We start from the raw sequence: 18,663 nt of genomic DNA, 5'->3' as shown, positions 1-18,663 counted from the left end.
ATTGTACTCATTTCATGGTAACTATTTGCACAGTAAGAGTTTTAGTTTTTAAATATCCATTTGGCTATTCAGCAAGTAGAATATCAAGCATTTTATTCCTTCAGCATAAATAAGTTTGGTGACAATATTTAAAGCCATATTTTTAATTAACTTTTACCTTTACAAAACTACCAAAAGGCAAACCAATTTTTAATGAATTGATCATTAGCCTTAGCGCCTTAATCTCGGTCATATTTTTGTCTTTTAATATCATCATTTACCAAGGTTTCACTGTCTAGGGATCAGGTGTCTCAGCTTAGAAAGTCATTCTGAAGGTACCTAAATGGTAATGGAGTGATGGCCGTAGACAATACCTATGGTTCAGCCGTTAGCTGTAGCTGATGTTTTTGCTATGAATAAGTCAACCACAAAGCTACCAACTGCCTTTGTAATTGTAGCAGATGAAACCACATATGTTCCTTAAGGGTCAAATATCTAAGCACAAATGTCAACATTTGATAGGCAGGCATAAAATATGCAAGTACCTTATCTTAATGGTGTAATGTTTCTTTCATCTTTGAGGGTCAATTTTCACCAACTTACAGAATTGATACCTTAAAATGTCCCCAGACTTAAGTGATGGAAGCTACTGGCAGTTTGTATTTGTTTTGTTTTCATTTAAAATACAGCCACTTGTGAAGGGAAGCTTCTGAGTTCAAAATGTGATATTTTTCAGACTTCCCTGGCGGTCCAGTGGTTAAGACTCTGTGCTTCTAATGCAGAGGTCATGGGTTTGATCCCTGGTCGGGGAAATAAGACCCCACATGTTCACAGCTTGGCCTAAAAAATAAAAAAAAATATTTTTAAATATGATAGTTTTTACAAAATAATATTTAAATGCAATTATTTTGCTTATTTCAGATCCAAACAAATATAAAAACAGATGTAAAACACTAAAGGGGCAATGCTGGCCCTAAAATCTTAGCTCTCCTGTAGGTTTTTTTTTTTTTTTTTTTTGCGGTACGCGGGCCTCTCACTGCCGCGGCCTCCCCCGCTGCGGAGCAGCAGGCTCCAGACGCGCAGGCCCAGTGGCCATGGCTAAGGGGCCCAGCCGCTCCGCGGCACGTGGGATCCTCCCGGACCGGGGCACGAACCCGTGTCCCCTGCATTGGCAGGCGGACCCCCAACCACTGCGCCACCAGGGAAGCCCTATGCTGTAATTTTTGGTGTGTCTTTTAAAAGAATGGAATGTATTTACCAACATATACTTTTTTTAGTTTAGGAATTATATCTTAGACAGTTTTTAAATCTCAGAATTTTAAAATAAACCACTAATAGCCATTATCTGTATTATTTAAAGTTATCTAATTTGTACAGAAAGAAAGGACTCTTTAAAAATTATAATGTCTTAATTCTTATTTCCAGATATCTTCTCTAAACTTTTAATGTTTGACTCCTGTGTTTTATATGATAATATTTCAAAACAAATCATACCAAATCTTAGTCCAAAGAGGGGGTAGTAATGGAAAAAGACTCTCAGGTTGGTGGCAGATCCAAGAGAGTGAGCCAAGTGCATGTTAGGATCTGGACTCATCAAGAGAGATGATAACTGCCAAGGACAAGATGCAGGGCAGTTCAAAGAATTATCCATGGTGTGGGGAACTAACTTCTTGGAATCAAGATGTCAACAATATGTTTTCCTGGAGGTAGTTGTAAATGTTTCTATTTGTACATATTTCCATGATCAAACTTCATTTCTTCCCTGCAAGGGACGGTGGCCTGTCTTATTTTCATCTTTTTTTGTTGGTTTTTTTTTTTGTGTTTTTTGCGGTACGCGGGCCTCTCACTGTTGTGGCCTCCCCCGTTGCGGAGCACAGACTCCGGACGCGCAGGCTCAGCGGCCATGGCTTATGGGCCAAGCCACTCCGCGGCATGTGGGATCTTTCCGGACAGGGCACGAACCCGTGTCCCCTGCATCGGCAGGCGGACTTTCAACCACTGCGCCACCAGGGAAGCCCTCATCTGTATTTTTAATGACTAACATATACCCTTTATGCGATAGATCCTAAAATATCACATGGATAAATATTGGAATCAGTGACCACCTCATAGGTAAACAGGGTCCATGATCTTGGAATTCTTGGTAGTAGAAACATGGCACACGGAGTCAGAAGTGAAGGGATTGCAGGATGACACCTACTTACGCCAATAAGTTCAAATCTCCTCTCCTAGGTAATTCGTACTCCAGGCAATTGAGGGAATCTAGAGGAGTCATGCTGAAAGCTTTTCAGGAATACTTGAGGAAGTGTGAAGTGGAGAAGAGAGACTGGACAGTTAGAGAAAATATCCAGATTTTTCTTTAGAAAGGAATACAAAGTTTCAACTTTTTGATTGGCAAGCTGACACTGATTTGGAAAAAGCATAGTCTGGCTTATTAAATGGATGACCTGTTGTATCCTTAACCAAAAATATAACCTTTGCATATATCAGATCCAATGATGAGATGTTCTAGATCTGTGCCTATAACTGGCTGATTCTAGATACATTCAGAAATGTTTAGTTTTGAACTCATTAATATTTAACTAAATTTATTCTTGCTAATAAAAAAGGAAATACTTTTCTGTACCTGAAGTGATGGAGTTGGCCAAAATTTCATAGAGAATACATGATCACAGACTTTTAGAGCTGTATCTAGGAATCACCTAGTTCATTTTTTTTTTTAATTCTGACAAAGATTTATAGGCTGACTCAAGATTATATGGCTAGTTAGTTCATATGTAAGTGTTCCAAATTCCAGACAGGAATAATATGCACATTTGTAAAAATATATTTATATAGCTGTGACATACTTTTCAGATATGATTCATTTATTGAACACACACACACAAACAAGGGAGGTATGTGTGGAGAGAGAGAAAGACAGGTTTGCATTGTAGTGAAGAAAACACTGACTTACTAGATCTTAACCTATGTACCTTTGATTAACTCATTTCTCTAATGGAAGATAATAGTACCTGCCTCATAGGGCTCTTTTGAGGATTTTATATGTATATATGTGTGTGTGTGGATGCATGTATATATGTGTGTACACATATATATAACTTAAAACAGTGTTTGCTATGTGCATGTTAGTTATAACTATTAAAATATAGAAGGGTCTTGTTCAGTTCATGCACTCATAATGAAGAATCTTTCTATTATACCCAACATGCTTCTAGTGTGTGGTACAGGTCCTGATGTATCTTTGATGTCATGTTTAATTGGTGCCAGTCTGGATTCTCTTTACCCTCAATTTAGTGTTCTTCCTTCCCCCCACAGATATGAACATATACTTACATAAACACACACTCATATATGCATGTCACATATGCAGTCTCTCTCTGGTTCTGAGGAACACCTAGTTCTGTCCTGGTAGTGTGAAAACCAAGATCTACTTTTTGTTGAACGCTTCCCTCTGTGCTAGTCATTTTGCCAGCATCATCAAGGTTTAGTCTTCATAAAATGCTGCAAGATAAATGTTATTATCCTAATTTTAAGATAAGGAGACTGAGGCTCAGAGAAATTAAGTGCTCGAGTTTCCCCAGTTAATAAGTTGCAGAGACAGAATCTGAACTCCAGTCTTTCTAATTCGAAAACTCATGCTGTTTACAACCTTGCAAGGAAGTTGGAAATGCTCCTTATAGACTGCAGTTTTAGCCATTGTGGATCTTTTCTAAAGGAAGTGGTGTAGAGAATGATGTCAGCCAAAAAAGAAGTGGCAGATTTCTAACTACTGAGGCTGTCTTAACCACTTCCTAGACTAATTTGAGCCACTAGCTATGATCAAAACTGTCCTGTTAAATGGTGGAACTATAATAATTATTTAGTACTGAATTTTGTACATTGTTTTCTGGGTTTTTCTTTTTTATCAATTGCTCATCCGTTTACTTGCCTAGCTTTCCTATATGTCCCACTCATTCCTTGCCAGAGAATAATGACAATCCTACCTATTACTTCTCCCTCCACCCAAGCCCGCCCTCCTCTCTTCCTGGAAAAGAAGAAAGCAGAATTCTTTTGCTCTCTCCTAATATTCATACTCATCACTCTTGGATCTGATGGAGTTTTTACAGTGTAACTATAAAAGATGACATTTCATCCTAGGAGAAAAATGTCCTGGTTATATCTGAGCTAAATGGATGGATGGATTTTTCTCCATGACTTGATTTTGTGACCCAACTGGGGAAGCTTTCACTTTTATTAGCAGCTGTCTCCCCTTTTCTTATCAGATATTCAGCTTTTAGCACCTAGCTCGAAAGAGAAAACACATGGTTTGAAGTTATTATTTAAACTTCACAAATTGTTATTTCTAAACAATTTTTCTTAGGTAGGAAAACAAATAGCTCTGACAAGGATCTTTCAAACAAAGCTGTTAATATTTGCAATTTATATGAATGCTACATCTGAATGGAATGATTGTTTAGCTTTAGTCACATTAAGATGTGTTGAAAGGAGTGGAAATAGAAAGAAAAGATGTGTGTGGTTTTCTTCCCCTAAAGATTGAGAGTTGACTTTAAAGGGAAAAATGCTGAGTGTTTCTTAAAACAAAATGTGAACTTCTTTATTTCCTTTGGACATTAGTTGCCAATATGTAAACATTTCAGGAAGAAATTTTATACAACCTCATCTGTGTGTCAGGCAACATTTAATGGTTGAAAGACAGTCCTAAGTCTCAACAATTCTTCACTGGTGCACAAATCTGGGGATTAAAATGACAGTTGATCGTGGACCTATTCTATTATAAACGCCAAGTTGATCATTTAAAGTCAGTTACGATCAACAAATGATCAAATGATCTTTATTTGGCTTTTATATTTTTCTATAAATATTTCACAACTTTCTCTAGGGTATTTTCTGTTTTTGATGTCATATATGAAGGTTCTGATTCTTTTTGGAAGGACTATTTGAATAGACTCTTGGTATACAATTTAATTGGTATCTTGCAGACATATGCAATATTCATACATTGTTTCTTTCTCTCCTTGTAGGTAGAAATAACACTTCAGGATATCAATGACAATCCGCCAGTGTTCCCAACCGACATGCTGGATCTCACAGTGGAGGAGAACACTGGAGATGGCTCTAAGATTATGCAACTAACAGCCATGGATGCTGACGAGGTAGTTCAGACACCCTCTCTGAATTTTTGAAACCTAGTATTCCAGTGATCTATCAAATTTCTATTGTATGTTGACAACATTTATTTCCTAATAACTAAGGTAAAGCGTTGTGTGCTCTTTTCCAAAGAAATTAAGTAATTCTTGAAATATGATATAGGAATGCTAAAATAAAGACTGTCTAGTCATGATTTTCCTTTGATCAGCAATTAACAACTCAGTTCATTGCTGGCTACATTTTGAATTTCTTAGCCAAATTATTTTAATTTCTCAAATAGTAAAAAATTCCTACAGAAATATCTTATTTTTTAATGCTAGTATCACTCCCATTTGCTATCTTATAACATATATAGCTAAGAATTTATTTTTTATTTGTAATTGAAAAAAGCAAATTATTTAAAATTAAAAAAAAATTAAGGCTACCTTGCAACTTTTCATTTAATTTGCATATATACATATACACAAATATATATAATTTAATTATAGCCTTATATATTTTAAGGAAATTATCTAGGTAGCTAATGAGTTTTCAATTCCATTAATAAACAGAAATTTCTTTCCTAGTGGTAAATTGAAATTTGGGGGCACAATCTAGATTTCTACCTTCTGTATTTATATTTTAAGTTTAGCTAATGCTCCAAATGGCATGGCAGCTTATATAATTTGTAATTTACATTTTTCCCATTAAAAAAATAGTATCACTTGTTTTCTCCTTCTTGCTAGGTAAAGGGTTTAATTAATGTTCTAGAGTTTTGGAAAGAGGAATAAAGTTCCCCTACACTAGTATCCCCTTTCTCTTTAAGCTAAGCCCCAAACAGGTCAGATAATTTAATTTCCTTACCCTCAATTAAAATCCAGAAGTATCTGAAAACTTGATTTTTGGCTTATTTCTTTGACTTTAAAAAGGTAAATAGCGGGTTCGAGCCCCGGTCCGGGAAGATCCCACATGCTGAAGAGCGGCTGGGCCTGTGAGCCATGGCTGCTGAGCCTGCACGTCTGGAGCCTGTGCTCCACAACGGGAGAGGCCACAACAGTGAGGGGCCCGCATACCGCAAAAACAAACAAAAGAAAACGAATATATAAATATATGTATAATTGAATCACTTTGCTGTGTAGCAGAAATTAACACAACATTGTAAATCAACTATACTTCAGTAAAATAAAATTTAAAAAAAAAAAAAAGGGCTTCCCTGGTGGTGCAGTGGTTGAGAGTCCGCCTGCCGATGCAGGGGACACGGGTTTGTGCCCCGGTCTGGGAAGATCCCACATGCCATGGAGCGGCTGGGCCCGTGAGCCATGGCTGCTGAGCCTGTGTGTCCTGAGCCTGTGCTCCGGGAGAGGCCACAACAGTGAGAGGCCCGTGTACCGCAAAACAAAAAACAACAACAAAAAAAAGGTAAATAATTCAATAGCAGACTAATATTTAACAGCCAGTACAGAAATATAATGACTTAGTCATTTATACATTTTGCCAAATTTCTTTTTCCTAAGGAAAAGGAAACAAAATAAAGCAAGGGCATTTAGGTAATTGTAGTTTTCTACTGAAAAAGATTTGGTGTTTCAAGTTTAGTACCTTCTACTCAATTTTATATAGAGAAAAGTTTATTCCCAACTCCAGCTACCATTAAGAGTTGTGTGCAGAATATTTCTATTATTATTGATAGATATGAAATATCATCAACTATAATTAAGTAAATACTGCATTTCCTTAAAGCTCATCATTGATAATATATATTTGGATAGCTCAATTCATAAAACTTCATTATCTCTTATTTAGCAAAATAACTAAAAATCAACAACAGAAAAGAAGCTCATGCAATTGCTATAAGCCTACGCAATCGATACATCAAATAATTGTAATTGTAACAACTGCTCTGTTAGCTATACTCTCTGTAGAAACAGAACAAATAAACCTCATTTATTTCAAGTGATTTATCCAAGGCAGGAAGCAATAATATGTTAATTATAATATATATATATTCCGATGGGATACACTAGTCTCTTAAGAACTGATTGTTTGAAAGAGATGCCAACATTCAACCCTTTTAATACTATTATGTTGATACTGTTATAATTTTATTTTCCCCTCTACTTTTTCTTTTCACGATATGACAGAGAAGGGTTAATACAAATGCAGTGCTACCTGTGTGTTTATTTTTCTCTCTTTAACTTTTCTGTGTGTGTGTATGCCCACACACACTTGCATTGTCTTCAAGTTCATCTTTTGAGATGTGTTTATATTTATGATGAAATTTGAAGAAGGCTGGGAAAGTCCTTATGTCTCTAGGTATTTACGTCAACACGGTTTTAGTGTACTTGTTTTATTTCTATTGAGTTTTGTTTTTTAAGTTAAAAAAATGTAAGTAACCATGCTCGTGTTATCCTGAGATGTTCCAGTTTTTCTTTTTTTTTTAAATTACTAAATGTAAGGTGATGATAGCTAGGATATGCAAGAAGTGCATTTGAGGTGAGAAAGGGTGGGGAGTTAAAGGGGCAGAAACGGGTAAAGTTATAAAGCAGGAATAACTAGGGAAAAGAAAGAATTGTTTGCCATTCAGGGAGCGGTTGGGATGTTGACAATTTGTGCAGGATGTGACTGCACTTGAAGGCATAAAAATCAACACTGAGTATTTTGTAATAGGACCTGTATGTGGGGGCAAGGAGAGGTGGGGTGGAAGGAGGAAAAGGCAGCAGAGGATGGAAGGGAGGAAATAGTTTCACCTGCAACTTTAAAGAAAAGAAGGGGAGGAGACCTTCAAGATGGTGGAGGAGTAAGATGTGGAGATCACCTTCCTCCCCACAAAAACATGAGAAATACATCTACATGTGGAACAACTCCTACAGAACACCTACTGAACGCTGGCAGAAGACCTCAGACTTCCCCAAAGGCAAGAAACTTCCTACGTACCTGGAGAGGGCAAAAGAAAAAAGAATAAACAGAGACAAAAGAATAGGGATGGGACCTGCACCAGTGGGAGGGAGCTGTGAAGGAGGAAAGGTTTCCAGACACTAGGAGCACCTTTGTGGGCGGAGACTGCGGGTGGCGGAGGGGGGAAGCTTTGGAGCCGCAGAGGAGAGCGCAGCCACAGGGGTGCGGAGGGCAAAGAGGAGAGACTCCCGCACAGAGGATCGTTGCCGACCAGCACTCACCAGCCCGAGAGGCTTGTCTGCTCGCGCGAGGGGCGGGCGGGCCTGAGAGCTGAGGCTCCGGCTTCGGTCGGAGCGCCTGGAGAGGACTGGCGGCGTGAACACAACCTGAAGGGGGCTAGTGCTGCACAGCTGGCCAGGACGGAGTCCGGGGAAAAGTCTGCAGCTGCCGAAGAGGCAAGAGACCATTGTAAACAAGCTCCAGAGAAGAGCTCGAGCTGCGGCTACCAGCGCGGACCCCAGAGGCAGGCATGAAACACTATGGCTGCTGCTGCCGCCACCAAGAAGCCTGTGTGCGAGCACAGGTCACATTCCACACCTCCCCTCCCGGGAGCCTGTGTAGCCTGCTACTGCCAGGGTCCCGTGATCCAGGGACAACTTTCCTGGGAGAACGCACGGCACACCTCAGGCTGGTGCAACGTTATGCTGGCGTCTGCTGCCGCAGGCTCGCCCCGCACTCCGTGCCCCTTCCTCCCCCAGGCCTGAGTGAGCCAGAGCCCCCCAATCAGCGGCTCCTTTAACCTGGTCCTGTCTGGGCGGGAAGAGATGCCTTCAGGCGACCTACACGCAGAGGCGGGGCCAAATCCAAAGCTGAACCCTGGGACCTGTGCGAACAAAGAAGAGAAAGGGAAATCCCTCTCAGCAGCTCAGGAGCAGCGGAGTAAATCTCCACAGTCAACTTGATGTACCCTGCATCTGTGGAATACCTGAATAGACAACGAATCATCCCAAATTGAGGAGGTGGACTTTGGGAGCAACGATATATATATATTTTTCCCTTTTCTCTTTTTGTGTGTATGTGTATGCTTCTTTGTGTAATTTTGACTGTATAGCTTTGCTTTTACCATTTGTCCTAGGGTTCTGTCTACTTCTTTGTTGTTGTCGTTGCTTTTTGTTTGTTTTAGTATAGTTTTTAGCGCTTGTTATCATTGGTGGATTTGTTTTTTGGTTTGGTTGCTCTCCTTTTTCTTTCTTTGCTTTTTTAAATTATTTTTATTTTTAATAATTATTTTTTATTTTAATAACTTTATTTTATTTTTTCTTTCTCTCTTTCTTTTTTTCTCCCTTTTCTTCTGAGCCGTGTGACTAACAGGGTCTTGCTGCTCTGGCTGGGTGTCAGGACTGTGTCTCTGAGGTGGGAGAGCCGAGTTCAGGACATTGGTCCACCAGAGACCTCCCGGCTCCATGTAATATCAAATGGTGAAAGCTCTCCCAGAGATTATAAGAAAATTATAAGACACTGATGAAAGAAATGAAAGATGATACAAACAGGTGGAGAGATATACCGTGTTCTTGGAAGAATCAACATTGTGAAAATGACTATACTACCCAAAGCAATCTACAGATTCAATGCAATCCCTATCAAACTACCACTGGTATTTTTAACAGAACTAGAACAAAATATTTCACAATTTGCATGGAAACACAAAAGACCCCAAATAGCCAAAGCAATCTTGAGAAAGGAAAACTGAGGAATCCAGCTCCCTGACTTCAGACTATATGACAAAGCTACAGTAATCAAGACAGTAAGGTACTGGCACAAAAACAGAAATATAGATCAATGGAACAGGATAGAAAGCCCAGAGATAAACCCACGCACATATGGTCACCTTATCTTTGATAAAGGAGGCAAGAATATACAATGGAGAAGAGACAGCCTCTTCAATAAATGGTGCTGGGAAAACTAGACAGCTGCATGGAAAAGAATGAAATTAGAACACTTCCTAACACCATATACAAAAATAAACTCAAAATGGATTAAAGACCTAAATATAATGCCAGACACTATCAAACTCTTAGAGGAAAACATAGGCAGAACACTCTATGACATAAGTCACAGCAAGATCCTTTTTGACCCACCTCCTAGAGAAATGGAAATAAATACAAAAATAAACAAATAGGAACTAATAAAACTTAAAAGCTTTTGCACAGCAAAGGAAACATAAACAAAACGAAAAGACAACCTCAGAATGGGAGAAAATATTTGCAAATGAAGCAACTGACAAAGGATTAATTTGCAAAATTTACAAGGACCTCATGCAGCTCAATATCAAAAGAACAACCCAGTCCAAAAATGGGCAGAAGACCTAAATAGACATTTCTCCATAGAAGATATACAGATTGCCAACAAACACATGAAAGGATGCTCAACATCACTAATCATTAGAGAAATGCAAATCAAAACCACAATGAGGTATCACCTCACACCAGTCAGAATGGCCATCATCAAAAAATCTACAAACAATAAATGCTGGAGAGGGTATGGGGGAAAGGGAGCCCTCTTGTACTGTTGGCGGGAATGTAAATTGATACAGCCACTATGGAGAAGTGTATGGAGGTTCCTTAAAAAACTAAAAATAGAACTACCATACAACCCAGCAATGCCACTATTGGGCATATTCCCTGAGAAAACCATAGTTCAAAAAGAGTCATGTACCACAATGTTCATTGCAGTGTGATTTACAATAGCCAGGACATGGAAGCAACCTAAGTGTCCATCGACAGATGAATGGATAAAGAAGATGTGGCACATATATACAATGGAATATTACTCAGCCATAAAAGGAAACGAAATTGAGTTATTTGTAGTTAGGTGGATGGACCTAGAGACTGTCATACAGAGTGAAGTAAGTCAGAAAGAAAAAAACATATACTGTATGCTAACGTATATATAGAATCTGAAAAAAAAAATGGTTCTGAAGAACCTAGGGGCAGGACAGGAATAAATATGCAGATGTAGAGAATGGACTTGAGGACATGGGGAGGGGGAAGGGTAAGCTGGGAGGAAGTGAGAGAGCGGCATGGACTTATATATACTACCAAATGTAAAATAGCTAGTGGGAAGCAGCTGCATAGAACAGGGAGATCAGCTCGGTGCTTTGTGACCACCTAGAGGGGTGGTATAGGGAGGGTGGCAAGGAGATGCAAGAGGGAGAGAGATATGGGGATATATGTATATGTAGAGCTGATCCACTATTTTATAAAGCAGAAACTAACACACCATTGTAAAGCAATTATACTCCTATAAAGATGTTTAAAAAGAAAAAAGGAAGACATTTTTGGAAAATGCTTTTGGACTCTTATGTTTAAAATTTTAAGCCCCTGAGGTTGTTTTCCTTCTTGGATATGTTTTCTCTTAAATTTTTTAGTAGCATTTTAATGACTACTGACTATTTCCAATCCTGGCTTTAGAAACCAATTTCTTTGGCTCTATGCCATGCGTAAGGGATACCTAGGCTTCCTATGGCATTCAGAATTATTGGCTGTTTCCTTTTCTGAGTGGTTTATAATAAATTAATATTAATGCTTTTAGGTAAACCTTCTATCTTCTTCTCTATTGTCAGCTCCTTACCTCTTAGTTAAATTTGAAAATATGTATATATATATATATATGTTTCAAATGTTTTCTCTCTTACCAAATCATGGCTCTGTTTTCTTTCTTCATCTAGTTTTGAGTAGGAGTCAATATTGAAAGCAAGGAGTTGCTTTTACTTTGTGGCCAGCATTAAATTGTCACACAACTATCCAGTAGATTGATTTTGCAAGATTAATAGAATTCTTTAAAATGCTAAGATTATGTAGGTAATCAGCAAATTATGTCCATATATTCTTTAGTTTATACACTTGTCCTTAATTACTAAATTGAACATAAAAATATTAGTATGTTAGAGAAACTAGTAGGTCACTGAAGAGTAATGCTTGGGTAAAGGAATCAGTTTTAGAAAGCAACATATACATGTTGAACGTAATTTAAATATCTTTTGAAACATGTGTTGGATCAAGATACACATCTCTCAGAAGCATGTGACTTTGTCAGTCTCTTGTTTCCTTCGATAAACAGAATTATTATGCTTGTAATTGGCCAGGATACTCAAGCTTTGTTCCATGGTACCATATGTGTTTTTGAAAATACTACTTAAGTTCATAAAATGCATTTGCAATTTATAGCTATTTACTTTTAGAATTCCTTCCACTTACTTTTGTCTCTGTGGTTCCTCAGGAGAGTGGAGTATTTTTAAACAGCATTATTTCCACTGGGCTACAGCTGAAATACGATATTTGTTTCTTGTAGCATTGCTGATACTGCATATTTGGAATATTAAATAAATAGACTTTTCAAAAGACCTAATTAAATCATTACTCTTGGCTACACATTTTCAGACATTCACTAGAACTACTAATGCACCACATCAGCTGATTTTGAAAGTGAAAAAGATGGTTTATCGACATAGTCTGTTGCCTTTGCTTCTGTTCAGAAGAATTATCATAAGTTTAGGAGTATTAATTATTATAGTCATTTTGCAGACAGGACATTTCTCAATTTCAAACCATTTGTACAATAGCTTGAAATGTTTTTATATCTTGGCTTTCCCCTAGTTTCCAAATTCCATTTTAGTAGGTCAGAATTGAGTGTAGCTGTTTTTCCCTGGACTGTTTTACCAGAATAATCGAATTCCTTGTGAAATAGAACAAATGGTACAGAATGTGGTCAGATTAGAAGTCTAAAATTCTTATTGAATGTTTTTGTTAAACCATACAATTACAATAAATACATTAGATACTCTATGTACACCTGAATATACAAGATAAATGTGCATAGTACGTTAAACCCAGCTGTTCCATTACTAAATTAAAATGTTCTTTGAGGCATTCACGTTACTAAATTTTAAGATTAGCTTAGGGAATGCAGTACAAATATAGCAAATGCCACTAAATGTAAATTTTGAAAGAGTATTTTTGCCTTCAACTGTTAGAAATCATCCCCTTATGTGTTTGGTCACAAAGATAAAATATATTTAACCTGTGATGGAAAAGATGTATGGAAACTTCAGCTGCTGAAATTTCCCAGCATGTCAGCTTTATAGTCTAAACACCCTAAATTTATGTTCTTCCTAATATCTTCTGGAGAGTTCTTAGCCTGTATATTTTAATAAATACCTTTCTATAGCTTAATATGGTAAAAAAAGTATATTTGTTTTATGTGAGTATATTTAAATCAAAAAGCAATTTTTGAAGTTGACAATTCCAACACTACTTATACCTCAGTGTCAAGACTCAATACTACATATTAACAGGAAATCAGAGAATATTTTCCCTGGGATATATAGCAACTCTAATCAAATTTTTACTTAAATTATTTATTTGCAAACAACTTAGTCATCAAATACATTTAACTTGTTGTATTCCTTTTATAAGAAAATAATTAAAATAGGACTAAAAGTAACAACTAGCATTGTCATGCGCTTAAAGCTTCTCAAGGATTTTTCTAGGTCCTTTACACATATGAGTGCCTTTAATCCTCAGAGCAGTCCTATGTGGCAGGTATTATTACCAACCCGATTGTCCAGGTAAGGAAACGTTGGCTCAAAGAGGTTAGGTAGTGGCCCAATGACACACAATTAATAAGTAGTAGAGCAAATATTCAAGCCCAAAACTATGACCCCAGAGCATCAGATCTCAGCCAGTACAGTGTATAATATTTAACTCAATATTTCAATTATAATATACATATAAGTAAACATATCTAAATCAAACTGCTCATAATTGCAACAATATATAGATAAGTTTATAAGAGATTTTTAAATACTGTAAAATTATCATCCCCCATCATCAAATCCAGATGGGTGCTTAATTTTTTTTTTATTAATCTTTATTTGAGTACAGTTGCTTTACAACGTTGTGTTAGTTTCTGCTGTACAGCAAAGTGAATCAGCTATATGTATACATATACCCCTTCTTTTTTGGATTTCCTTCCCATTTAGGTTACCACAGAGCACTGAGTTCCCTGAGCTACACAGTAGATTCTCATTAGAAAAATATGGAACACTTCACGAATTTGTGTGTCATCCTTGCGCAGGGGCCATGCTGATCTCCTCTGTATCATTCCAATTTTAGTATATGTGCTTCCGAAGCGAGCACTGGATGCTTTAATTTTAATTTCCCTTAATTTCTTTATTTTTGACACTGCTAAAATCTGTTCTTTCTTGAAACCTTCCCTTTAACCTCTGTGGCAGGCTGTCCTCTGGGTCTCCTAGGTCCTTCCCCCTCTTCTTCCCGTAGTCCCTGCCCCTTTTTCCCATTCTCTAAATGTAGTATTCAATCTTTATGCTGCTGTTCCTTTCTTGATCTATTCTAATTTAAATCCTCAACAAATCTTGTGGCCTCAACTGTGACCTACATATATCGACCTTCAGATAGTTTTATGAAACCCCTTTTCAAATCTCTGACCACACAACCATTTCTATGGTTATGACCATTGCCACATAACCATTTCTATGAAACTGTCCTTCAATTGCTTAACATACTATACATAAAATTATAAAATTTCACTGTATACTTTCTCCTGCATCAAAGCAGACCTTATCCAGAGATATCTTCAGCAAGAGGATTCTCCTAATTGACAGCCAAAGTAATTTGAAATTAATTTTTTTTCCTTCTGTTTCACTTTTACACCCATTGCCTGGAGTTGTTAAAAGAAAGAAATGAGACTGAGTGAAGTAAGTCAGACACAGAAAAAAAAATATCATATTTTTTATATTTGGAAACTAAAAAAAGGGTACAAATGAGCTTACTTACAAAACAGAAGTAGGGTCACAGATGTAGAAAACAAACTTATGGTTACCAGGGGATAAGGGCAGGGGGGAGGGATACACTGGGAGTTTTAGATTGACATACACACATTACTGTACATAAAATAGATAACTAATAAGAGCCTACTGTATAGCACAGGAAACTCTACTCAATATTCTGTAATGGCCTATATGAGAAAAGAATCTAAAAAAAGAGTGGAGATATATATATATATATATATATATATAACTGATTCACTTTACTGTACACCTGAAACTAACACAACATTGTAAATCAACTGCAATTTAAAAAAAAAAGAAAGAAATGAGAATATAGGGGAATGTTGAACAAATGAGAGATATTGTTACTGTTACTTCTATATCCAATAACCTATCAGATCTTAACTAATTTGTCCCGTGTATTATGTTTGTTACATAATAATTGAGAGTCTCATTTCTAGAGCAAGATAGCCAGGGTTCATATTTCTTTGTCTCAGTTTCTTTATCTTCAAAATTGGGATAATAATAGTACTTACCCAACTGGATTACCTTTAAGTATCTAAACAATTAGTGCCCATGAACTGATGTGCTCAGAGCAGTGCTTAGCACTTAATAAACACTTAATAAATGTATTTTTCTCAACTTTTCCATCCCTTCTGCCAAATTCCTGGTTCATACCTCAGATTTTGAGTGCTACAGCTCTAAGATCTGAGAGAAAACAAGAATGGATTCCTGCTTTCATTTTACAGAACAGGGACTTAGAACCAGAAAATAATACAGATTGTATAGAGTTTCATCTTGAGGAAATAAAGCCCCAGTCTCTTGGGGCCAAACTTTATTCACTGTCTCCCTTCTCTGGCCTCTCTTCATTCTAGTCCATCCTACACTATTGAGAGCCTTAAAAGATTGTTTTCGATTAAAACAAGATTAGTGGTTTCTTGGCCATACAATTCAATGTGTGTTACAGCTGAGATTCTCCAACATACACCCATAATCTAATACTTTAGCTTGATTTTTCTTCTTTTATTTTAGATTTAAACTCTCCACACTACCAAATTGGTCAAAATAATCCCTGTCTTTGGTTCTTACAGTGCTTATTGCAAGCCTCCATCTAGTGCTTGATTTGTTTAATACCTTTTCATGTTGAACCAGAAGGAGCATGAGCTCAGAGTCAGGCAGACTAGGGTTTGAAATCCACGCTCACACTTACAGTGTGACTCTGCATAAGTTACCTAGCATCTCGGAACCCTGTGTCTTCATTTGAGGAATAGTATCTCATGGAGCTGTGAATTGAAGCGAGATAATGCATACTTAGTGCTGTCACTAGGCCTGGCACAGAGCAAGCCTTTAGCAAACCTCTGGTTACGTGGTTAATAGTATTAGCATCATGCGTATTTTCCATGTGTATATTTTAAGAATTAAAAAACATATAAATACTGAAGGTTGAGATTTGTTGTGTTATTTAATGGAGTGAATGGTATATATAAATACTGAAGGTTGAGATTCATTGTGTTATATAAATACTGAAATATACATATAAATACTGAAGGTTGCGATTTGTTGTTATTTAATGGAGTGAATGGTGAAAGACTAGGTAATACACTACTCTGGCTTGTTACCTTTTGAAATCTTACAGTATCATGTGAAATTAAGCCCCAAAGCTTCACTTTGTCAAATACGGATTCAGCACAAGGAGTGGTACTCTTGGTATTCTATTTCTAGCAGTTCAGATACTCATCTTTTTTTCCTAGGGTGCAAATGCTCTTGTCACATACACAATCATTAGTGGAGCCGATGACAGTTTCCGAATTGACCCTGAATCTGGAGATCTGATAGCTACCAAGAGGTTGGACAGGGAACGCCGTTCCAAATATTCCTTGCTGGTTCGTGCAGATGACGGCCTTCAGTCCTCAGATATGAGAATAAATATCACTGTCAGCGATGTGAATGACCACACACCCAAGTTCTCCAGGCCTGTGTACTCTTTTGACATCCCAGAAGACACTACCCCAGGTAGGTGGCACGCCCATAAGTGTATTGGCAAGGATCACCTTTGACTACAATTATGGACTATGTTTTGGCTACTCTTAAATTGTGACTAGTTTTTACCATATGCTACCAAGTATAAATGCTGGATTTTGAAATATTTTAATTAACCATCTTCACTACAATTCCCAAACAAATTTCTAGACTTTTGAGAGCAAATGAAGGTAGCCAATCATCTGATTACTAATTACAGATATTTCTGTTTCTGAAAGTATTTGTGACATGCATTGTGGATTTTTCTGGCAACCATAGTTTTGATAGCATTTTTCCACTTTAAAAACGTCTGATGTTCACTTTGTTGTAAAGCAGAAACTAACACATCATTGTAAAGCAATTATACTCCAATAAAGATTAAAAAAAAAGTCTGATGTGAATATGTTGCTGTGCATAGAAAGAGCAAAGAAAAGCACATGAAAACCTGTCAATACTGGTTCTAACACTTACTAGCTGTGTGAACCAAGGCAATGTATTCATTTCTCTTAGCTTCAGTTCATCCTGCTGTATATGGAAACGATTCCTGTTAGAATTAGGGTAAAACGTATATAAGTTTGCTAACATGGGGTTCGAGGATTAGCAGATGCTCAATAAATGTTAGTAAAATAGGAATCCTGAATTCCCACCTTGTCTATTTGAACATATTATGCTATGACTGTTGAATTTGAGTACCCAAAATCCATGTAATTGGTGTGGGTATGCTTCCTTCCCACTATTGGAAATTCTTATCTAAAACTGAAATTGAATTCTGAATTACATTTGGAGTGAGTTTGGAATAAGGCATATGTTTTAGAAACTCATTTGACAGAGGAGTGAAACATTTATAGAAGCCTACTTCTCACTACAGTCCCCAAGATGAGTTATGCATGTCCTTCAGGTAATTCCCATTACGTTTCTTTCTCGCCTTAATTCTAGCAATGGTCATGATACTGACCAGGGTTCATGGCCTTCCCCAATCAATAGAAATTGACTAGAGGCCAGACAAGAAATTCAGGCTAGGCTTTTTTGGGGCCCCTGCCCCAGCAGGAAGGAGCAAAAACAAGTAACAGGTTCCCTTGCTCGCTCAGCAAGCTGCTTCCTTATGTGGGGTCAGGGTAGGGGTGTGCCCAGGGGTCGGGACAGAGGGGTGGCTTAGGTGTTCTGCCCACCTATTTGTGGTGCTGAGTGCAGGGGGCATGCGCAGTACCCTGCTTTTGCTCCCAACACCCAGTTTTTGCCCCTGGCTCTTCAGAAGTGGCAGTTGGTTTTTTTGGTCTTTTTTTATCTCTTGGTCCAGAATATGCCCCAACTGGGCATGCACACAGTTATTTTCAGTCCCATATAGTTTCTCTGTATTTGTTTTGCTTGAGGAGAGGTGTGTGCTGGTGTAAGCCCTGCAGCACTGCAGCAAATGGCCCCAGGTCCCAGCCTGTTTCGGTCATATGAGCTGTCAACTGGTATCCCCTCAGCATAAGTTTGTATCATTGCTTGGAATTCCCAGTTCCTGACACTAGCAATGGGCCCCAATATATGCTCATTGAATTCATCAATATGTTTATGGATTGGTAGTGCCAGGTAGAAAAATAATGTCCGAAGTAGTGTTCATTCCCCAGAACATTTACATTGCAACATAAGATCTACTGGATATCTAATACGCTATACATTTTGATACTATTTGGGAATGTTGGTATCGGGTGTTAATGTAGAAATCTACAGAATGTTGTGTTCATTATATTTTCATAGTACTTCTCTAGTTAAAATACTTTACTGTAGAAATAAAGTTTTTGATATCATAA

The 18,663-nt window shown here is 37.5% G+C and overlaps 1 protein-coding gene and 1 non-coding gene across 2 annotated transcripts in view; one reads left to right on the top strand and one right to left on the bottom strand.

Annotated features, from left to right (window-relative positions):
- The window catches only part of FAT4 (FAT atypical cadherin 4), a 173,355-nt gene that overhangs the window by 69,177 nt on the left and 85,515 nt on the right, over positions 1-18,663 (top strand). Inside the window, exons 2-3 of the mRNA XM_067735120.1 lie at positions 5,004-5,135; positions 16,600-16,861. Coding sequence (XP_067591221.1) covers positions 5,004-5,135; positions 16,600-16,861 — 394 coding nt within the window. The remainder of the gene's footprint in view (positions 1-5,003; positions 5,136-16,599; positions 16,862-18,663) is intronic.
- LOC137224185 (U6 spliceosomal RNA) lies at positions 14,092-14,198 on the bottom strand. The gene has a single exon (XR_010943280.1). It is a non-coding gene; the product is annotated as a U6 spliceosomal RNA (small nuclear RNA).

The sequence above is a fragment of the Pseudorca crassidens genome, chromosome 4 (assembly GCF_039906515.1).
Source record: "Pseudorca crassidens isolate mPseCra1 chromosome 4, mPseCra1.hap1, whole genome shotgun sequence".
Classification (NCBI taxonomy): Eukaryota; Metazoa; Chordata; class Mammalia; order Artiodactyla; family Delphinidae; genus Pseudorca; species Pseudorca crassidens.
The sequence above is the reverse complement of the archived record's forward strand: the minus strand, read 5'-3'. Positions and strand labels throughout refer to the sequence as shown.